Here is a 9,214-nt window from a genome sequence, read left to right on the forward strand (position 1 = left end):
GCTCTGGGGACCCCCAAAAGTGGAGGAAATTGCACTGTGTTTTCCGCAAAATTGGTCACCGGCAATGGTGGTGTTAAAAAGGGAACCCTTGGATATGACGTAGGTTTTTTTTTTTGTAGTAAATGGGGTCATTTTTCCTATGTCCAATGACACGGATGACGGGCAAAATTACTCGAGATCGAGCGATTTGGCGGAGGATCTGATGGCGGGCCGAGCAGACTGGGCGCTGGCGACTCGCGCGCCCGACTTGGCCGGCGCGACGCACTGGGTGCTGGTCGGGGACTCGCACCTCAGGTACCTGTTCGACGTCCTCATCCGCCGGGCGCGTGGCGTTGGACTCCAGTACAGGAAGAAGGACTCCGACGTGAGTGGGGGCACGGACTCAGATCACAGCCATCCTAATCCTAAATTCAGTTTGTCTATATATCTGCCATACAAATATATATATATATATATATATATATATATATATATATATATTGTGTGTGTGTGTGTGTGTGTGTGTATATATATATATACATACACACACACACACACACAATATATATACATATATATATATATATATATATATATATATATATATATGTGTGTGTGTGTGTGTGTGTGGTTGTGTGTGTGTGTGTGTGTGTGTGTGTGTGTGTGTGTGTGTGTGTGTGTGTGTGTGTGTGTGTGTGTGTGTGTGTGTGTGTGTGTGTGCATCATGCTGGAATAGTCTGCCTTGCTTGCTCGCAGGAGTGGCGTCCCGCTCACCTGCTGCTGAGAAGCTTCCGACTTCACACCACATACGAGGATTTCAAAGCTCGCCACTTGGCCGTTCCTTTCCGCGTGACCTTCTACTGGGACCCTCTCCTCCAGAGGCTCCCGACTCTCGTGAAGGGCTGGGAGGAGAATCGCCGCTCGGCTCCCACGCTGGTCATCCTTGGTAAGCTGTTCAAACTTGGTAAGGTGTTCAAACTTGGTAAGTTATCCATCCTTGGTAACCTGTTCATCCTTGGTAAGTTGTTCATCCTTGGTAAGTTGTTCATCCTTGGTAACCTGTTCATCCTTGGTAAGTTGTTCATCCTTGGTAAGTTGTTCTTCTTTAAAATACTTTAGTTAGACATTTGAAAATCTGTACAACACAAAACTTATATTTATTAACTTATTTTCACATGAGTGCCTAGTCACATGTCTCTAGGTATTCTCCTTCAACGCTTCTACAAGGAAACGCGAACAAGCTAAAGCATACTAAATACAGCTACAGTCTGCTACATTTACTACTCTCAGATTTAGCCTCCGGGCTAGTACAGTGGTAACGTGTCGGCCTCGCATCCGAGGGGTCGGCGGTTCGCGCCCCGCCCAGGCGCGAGAAGTTGCAATTGTCGCCTGGAGGTTACTGATGTGGCTAGGCACCACGGCGGTTAAGAACTAAGCCTTGTCAATACCAGCTGACACACGTTAGCGAGTCGGCATTAGTCGACACAGGCTGGGCTCCCCTCTTGGGCATAGCCCGGGCGAGGCTCAGCTTCGCATCTCGTACTTATCCTTATCCTCAGATTTACAACTCTTTCTCGTGTTACAGAAAGTCTTGTTCTCGCATTATCTTTACTACGCTGCATATTTAATGGTATGTTACTGCTATTTCCTACACAGGCTCTGGACTCCACTGGATGCTTAATACAGAGCCTCTGTACAAAGAATCAGGTCCAGATGCTGCGATGGGCATGTATAGTGATCATCTCCACAGTTTATCAAACGACCTCATCCGTCTAGCAAACACTGTACCCACGATCTTCAAACTTCTCGACGAAGTTCCGGTGAGCAAACATTTTTTATCATTATCATTATTATTATTATTATTATTATTATTATTATTGACACAAAGACAAACACAGTAACGTGTACACAAAGATGAAAGGAAAACCGCCACAGTAAGAAAATAAAATTGAAATTGAAATGTAACGTTTCGAACTCTTCACGAGTTCCTCTTCAGACGAATGATAAACCAAAATGGATACAAGGAGAGAATTTTGACAAGAATATATAGTGATTGAGAGACAGAACAAACGAGTAGACTCAGGTCTCAGGACGAGGGTCAAGGTCGAAGAGTCTGGGGAAGGCTTTGCTAACTAACGAGGAGGTAAGATCATCCAAGCCCCATTGACCAGCACTCAAGTTAAAATTAGGCATTTTTCTAATTAATAGAGATTCTAACATTTTCCTTTCGTACGAGTTAGCTGATTTATGAATTAATTTCGCGTTTTTCCAGTTAAGCTGGTGACCTTCATCACGCAAATGAACGAAACACGCATTTGAATCTCTGGCATATCTGACGTCACGTTTATGTTCACTTATTCTTTTCTCAAAAGCTCTGCCGGTCTCACCTATGTAAAATTTAGGGCAAACATTACAGGGTATAGTATAAATACCGGGAGAAGTCCCCAGAGCACCACTAGTCGCATTGTGTTTAACCAAACTATTACGCAACGTGTTCGGGTAAGTAAAAACAATATCAATTCCAACGCCTTTAAACATGTGTCTTTTCTCATCGAGGGACGGGTTATACGGAATAATTAAAAGATTATTGTCACTATCCTGTTGAGTATTACGGGAATGAGTGTAAAACTTCCATCTCGCAGATGAATGAGCCTGCTTTAAGAAAAATCGAGGATATCCTAATTTAGAGAACGTATCAAATATGACGTCAATTTCTCGATCGATAAATTCATTGTCACAAATCCTATATGCTCTCAGAAACATGGACGAGACTACTGATTTCTTAACATACAACGGGTGATTCGAGAAAAAATGAAGGTAATTAGCGGTGTGTGTAGGTTTACGGTAAACCGAAAATTTAAGCGTGCCATTTTCATTGAATAAAAGGACGTCGAGAAAAGGCAATTTACCTGAATCTTCCCATTCAACTTTGAAATTAATAGTACGCGCGAGGTTATTGAGTTTACCGAAAAAATCATCAAAGTCTAAACGGTTTACTTGCCACAAAGAAAAAATGTCATCAACATAACGAAACCAAATCGTGTCGGGAGGGAGAATAAACGGAAGGAGTTCAGATTCAAACAACTCCATATATAAATTCGCAAGGACCGGACTTAAGCTACTTCCCATCGCGATACCATTGATTTGTTTATAAAATCCGCCGTCAAAAATAAAGACATTATTCGAGACACACAAGCGGATGAGCTCGATAAAGCAATTGACCGGAATAGGGATCTTCTCATGAGATGAATAAAGTTTTCTTTCAAGGAAATCTAACACATCGTCAAGCGGGACATTAGTGAACAAGGAATCTACGTCAAAACTCACTAATTTCTTACCGTGCGTCGGCAAGTTTCTAACCTTATCCATGAAATCCATAGAATGTTTGATATGACTATCAGAGAATGATCCCATAAAAGGAGATAGAACCCTCGCTAGCCAAGAGTCTAAAGGACGGGTAACTGAGTTGCAAGACGAAATTATAGGCCTTAGAGGGACACCCTGTTTGTGAGTTTTAGGAAGGCCATAAAAATACGGAATGGAGGGATTAATCGTTCTAAAGCGATCGAAAAATTTGGGGTCGGGACATTTAGCAGCAATACGCCTGAGGTTTTTACGAAAAGATTCCGTGACTGATGGGTAAGGGTTAGAGCGCAGTTTTTGATACGTTGAGTCGTCGTTCAGGAGGGAATTAGCTTTGCTTATATAATCTGATTTATCAAGTATAACTACGTTATTAACTTTGTCGGCTTTGGTAATTATAATGTCCCTCGTCCTTAGACCTGAGTCTACTCGTTTGTTCTGTCTCTCAATCACTATATATTCTTGTCAAAATTCTCTCCTTGTATCCATTTTGGTTTATCATTCGTCTGAAGAGGAACTCGTGAAGAGTTCGAAACGTTACATTTCAATTTCAATTTTATTTTCTTACTGTGGCGGTTTTCCTTTCATTATTATTATTATTATTATTATTATTATTATTATTATTATTATTATTATTATTGATGTTGTTGTTGTTATTGTTGTTGTTGTTGTTGTTGTTGTTTTCTTGTAAATTACTTAGAAACGGTTTGGAAAGTACTTGAAAATAAAGTTTAGCGTTCGGGTCTTTGATTCCATGTAGGTGTAAATGGAAAAAAAAGAGATATCCCCTGAATGTTTCTTAGTGGTACGCCCATGCTGTATTAGAAATACAATTTTGTTTAACTGATCAGTATTACTTCTGCGTTATCGAAATATCTTTTCTCCAAAGTTCCAGATTTGATAGATAATTATTTTCCAATAGTGTACCAATTTTCTTTATTTCGATATATTCTTGAGACCGCCAAGAATTTTCTCAGGAAACCATTTTTCTACTCTACTACTACGCAAGTGACAGCATATTAATGTCTAGCAGCCTTTACTAAGTAACTGCACATTCAACGTCGGAATCTCGACAGCTGACTGACCCTCGGCCTCTGGTTGGGACCGCTGCTTTGTATGAACGACAGAAAACAGTGGTTTTACTCATTGAGAATTTATGATTTGTTAACTTTATATCTGATATTGAACATTTCATATATGACTTTTACTAGCTATTGGTAAAAGGCAGTAGAGCGTCACAGACTCTCTTGAAAGCTCTGCGAGCTTAACCTATTTTCCACATCAGGTGCTGCCGCCCTTCCGAAATTCCAGAATACGCTTCTGTTGAGTATAAGTATTCCACTGCCGTTCCATGTTCTGTGCACTTTTATGCGTGTTCATTTTCACGTCAATTAAGCTTAGAGTTATATGTAATCCTATAGACTCTTCTCCCCCTTGTATCGAAATGCTTATTCGTCAATACTTTAAATGGTCTGGTTTAAAGTAGTTGGATTGGCGTGTAGCCCTAGGTAAGTAGCAATCAATTTTGATAATTTATGAAGGAATGAAGGAAATTGTACTCTGATCTGCCACAGTGTGTTCTATTTGTTTGAAATTAGTCCTGTGAAAATAAGAATATACCCTAAACCTAAACCCGTAGGGAACTTCATTATTTCCCAAAGGGGGCCTTGGAAAAAAGGCATTAATTTCTCTAATTATCTTGTTATTCTCTTAACGAGAGCATGGTCATGAAAAGTTTAATTATAATGCCACTAATTCATACTCATTAAAGAGACTAACAAAACATACTTATAATTTTCTTTAAAATATGAGAGGGAATTTTATTTACAGATGCAAGGGAGGCGTGGAGGGGGGGGGGGCGTGGTAATTAGAATAAGTGAATAGAAGAGACCTGGGCCAGTGTTATTGAATTAGATGTCGACTACATATGCTGAACACATACTCGCTATAAAAAAAAAAAAAAAAAAAAAAAAAAAAAAAAAAAAAAGTTTCTTTACTCGGGATCAAGATCTTGCTCGGGATTACATGAAACCGAAACGATTGCTAGGAGTTGATTCGGAAAGGTTGGTACTTGTTTTCAAAGCTCGGAACTGATAAAGCTTCATGACGTGTTGGAATTGTGTTTCGGAGTTGATAATGGCTTGGGCCTCGGGCTTGGAAGCCGAAATATCAAGATTAGGTATTTCGAAGCTAACCGTGCCTCTGTGGATCCAGCGACATCAATCAACTGGATCCACTTGAGAAAAGGCCAGAAGTTGGCGCCCTAGATGCACGACGGCGGCCAGACCTCGAGGGGATTAACAGTCGGGGGGAATGAGGTAACTGTGCTCACAGCACTTTTTCCAACCGTTTTCGTCGTCGTATCATATTGCTAAGTCAGATAGAATAAATATACGAGTGTACACAAACATATTTGACAGAATTATTATGCCAATATGTTAACAAATGATCTCTGCCCTGTTAAAAAAGCGCATCAGTATCCGATTCCCGAAGCTTAATTTTCAGTTGGCCTGTATACTGCACTGCAAAATAAAGTTCCTGAATTTTAATGAACAAGATGCACAATTACCACCTAGAATGTGTTTATGTACCCCAAAAAATAACAACGGACTTGAAATCATTAAAGCACTAAATTTATTACTCCTTCCCCAGACAGCGCATGACAACTCACAGATTCATCCCCAGTACAACGTGGAAAACTTTGAGTTATTTAATCGCGTGAGCCGACAGGCCTTGGCGGGAACCCGAGTGCTTGTGTGGGACAGCGGCTTGCCTCTTGCCCAGGCCTACACGAGGGAATGCCTGGCGACACACGTTGTCACGTATCCAGACTACAGATGGAAGTGCCATGACGCAAGACACGTGGGATACATATTGGTGGAGCAATATGGTGATATGATACTAAATTTCGCATGTAATAAATATATGGATCTATCAAGTGAATTCTGTTTGTAATTTTTCATCGTATAAACAGAGTCACATAAATAGCATCATCATATACTTTGATTATTTTTATTGAATGTCGAGTTGTTAACCGTTAATCACGTTACAACTGAAGTGTTATCGTATGTTGGTTGTACAATAAAAATATAGTGAAGTTCAGTTATTTTCACATACCAACTACAGTAGAGAAAAATAGGGTAAAATAGTGAAAAGTGGGGACACACACACACACACACACACACACACACACACACACACACACACACACACACACACACACACACACACACACACACACACACACACACACACACACAGAAAAAAAAAAAAAGGCTGGTAAAGAGACTATCCAGTAGCTTTCAGTAACTATATTAGGCTTTCCCTTTGTGGGGATATTGCAGCTAGACAGTGTTAATAAAAGTGCTCATATTGCCATACACAAAGAAAGCCAAGTCTCGTTCTATGGATGTTGAGTTTGGTATCTCTCGAGATCATTTGTCAGTACCAGTGACATTATACCTGCCTATTTTATGCTACAACTTCCCATCCTACAGCTGTTGCTCTGAATGTGAGTGCCATAATTGCGAGTTCCATCAAGTGCTTCCTTCAAGCTTATTTCTATGTTTGCTATCAATATCTACCAGCACCAAGAGCCCTGTGCAATGGAAAAGAATGGTAGTCAGTAGTTAGCCAATGTAGTCAGGCATGCTATGACAAGCTTTCTATAACTAAAGGGGAATTAGTGTGTATAGGCAACATCCTCAAAATGCTGCCAGTACCCAAGAGGCTTACTTTTGTCTTTGAAAAACTGGGTGCCATTTGGTCACTTGATCCATATAATTAGTTTGTAATACATCCTAAAGGGGGACAGCTCCAATGGCCTCTGCCGCCAGTTAGTCATGCGGTTGTAACTTTTTCTTAGTCAAATCCATGACTGAGAATTTGAGTGCAGACATGTCCATGGAGGGGGTATGGCATAGGCTGGATTAGGAAAGGCCATATCAAGCATCTGAAAGACCACAGCATCTGAGTATTTTCAGAGATGTCTGAATGATCTTTGCTAAGAATGGGGCAGTGTAGAGTGGAAGAAGTTTTGTCTCCATATAGTTAATGACCGTCACTAACCTGAACTTTGCCATTAGACATATCTTCACAAACAAAATTTACAACTCAACCACATTCACTATTGCACTGAATGTGCAATGATATTGGCCTAAAGATTAATATGGTACTAGGGATTATGGTAAAAAATTATGTAAGCTACACCTTTTTTGTATTTGATAGTTAAATAAGTGATGAAATTTATTTTTTAAACAATCTATCCTCAAAACATAAATATCCATTTTTTTCATAGCTGACATCTTTCACTGATTGTAGCCTAAGTAAAGGTAATGCCAATGCTATTCAGTAAAAAGTTGAATTATCTTAAGCCAACACATACGTGCAATTTTGGCATACATCTTTCATACCTTCATAAATTTTGTATATTACCACACAAGTTTTGTTCTAATTACAACCACAATGGAGGGAAATAAAGGAGGAAATCTCTCTCTTCTTAATGCTATTCCTTTCAAATCAATGGTACTACATTCAGTTTTAAGGATATGCATGGGTTTCTGTATTCAAAGTTGTAATTAGTGCTTACATTTCACTTACATGATATATCTGTGTAAACCTATTTTAGTGCTTGTTGGTGGCATATCTTTATTAAGAAAACAACAAGATATATACCACATTTATTTGAATTTGCCATATATTCTCACATACTACAAAAAATATAATTGCTACACAATAAAACCATAAAACCCTGCACTTGAGAAATGGGGAGATATGACATCTGGCTGAAAACAGTTTTATATTGGACACACTATTTTCAGACATCATCCATATGCCTTTACTGGATTTATACTCCTCCCTACATTGGGGTTTCTTAAATAAATATAATGAGTGTTTACTTTCTGGGTGCATGGAGCTTGCATGTATGAAGGAAGTAACATCCTGTCACTGAGTGAAACAGTCTATGCCTATTGCTGACATAATCAACTACCACTTCAACAGCCAATCCCAGCACCAGCACCTCCACTATACCCACAAGATGTTTGTCTTTCTTCACATACCATCAGCAAGTATGCACACACACAACAAAAAATATTCAGAATTACAAAACAATGATATAAAGATTTTCACTTTCCCAAACTATTTTTTTCCTTGGAATTTTTAATTTGTTATATCTTCCCCTTCTTACATACAGGGTATTATGTAACATTTTTGGACTGTCTCAGGCTAATATGTGAGAACTCACAGAAATGTATACATTTTCATTTTTGCAGCAAAATCAGATCTGAATGTACAATACAGTACAACTAATATACTAGTAATTTAAAATGAAAATAAGTTGTAGTGCACTACCATAAATTAACAGTATTGTGGGACTGCAATAAGACCTATTGTAATGATAATGGGGCAAGGCAGAGTTGTAAGAGAGATGGAAAAATACTTCTGACATTCACTAGTTTTACTCAAGACAACCATTAATCCATTGCCTCCAGGAGAATTTGGGTTGCACTGGCCCTCTGCACAGCTGACTGTGCTTGCCTCTTGGGCCTATTTCAGACTAAGCAGGTGCATTACACTTCCTGCACTGCACTAACAAAGCAGTAGGATTTTGTATTACTTGTATCCAAAATATGATTTCAATGTTTATGCATATTCAGCGATAAATGATGTTAATTCTAATTGCATAAATTAGAGTCTATTATAATAAAACACATGTATAACTCTGTGTAAAAGCTGTGGAATGTGGTTTTATTAATGAGTAAAAACAGGATTTTCTTTAATTTTTGCAATTCATGTTCTTACAAAATAAGAGATTGTATGTAGTATATGAAAGACAACTGCTCCCACAGCTTCAAATTTTCCCTTTTGTGTG

General features: G+C 39.0%; 1 protein-coding gene across 1 annotated transcript; it reads left to right on the plus strand.

The window, feature by feature from the left end:
• Positions 1-166: 166 nt before the first annotated feature.
• LOC125028580 lies at positions 167-6,439 on the plus strand. Its single transcript, XM_047618013.1, has 4 exons — positions 167-364; positions 736-925; positions 1,636-1,799; positions 5,995-6,439. The coding sequence occupies exons 1-4, from the start codon at positions 203-205 to the stop codon at positions 6,295-6,297; spliced, it is 819 nt and encodes a 272-aa protein (XP_047473969.1). The 5' UTR covers positions 167-202; the 3' UTR covers positions 6,298-6,439.
• The last annotated feature ends 2,775 nt before the right edge of the window (positions 6,440-9,214 follow it).

The sequence above is a fragment of the Penaeus chinensis genome, chromosome 1, assembly GCF_019202785.1.
Source record: "Penaeus chinensis breed Huanghai No. 1 chromosome 1, ASM1920278v2, whole genome shotgun sequence".
In the NCBI taxonomy this organism is placed as follows: Eukaryota; Metazoa; Arthropoda; class Malacostraca; order Decapoda; family Penaeidae; genus Penaeus; species Penaeus chinensis.

Bases quoted from the DNA above. Each gene is read 5' to 3' on its own strand.
- LOC125028580 (XM_047618013.1), top strand. From the start codon at position 203: ATGGCGGGCCGAGCAGACTGGGCGCTGGCGACTCGCGCGCCCGACTTG. The intron at 365-735 runs GTGAGTGGGGGC...GCTTGCTCGCAG, and splicing joins ACAGGAAGAAGGACTCCGAC to GAGTGGCGTCCCGCTCACCT. The intron at 1,800-5,994 runs GTGAGCAAACAT...CTCCTTCCCCAG, and splicing joins AACTTCTCGACGAAGTTCCG to ACAGCGCATGACAACTCACA.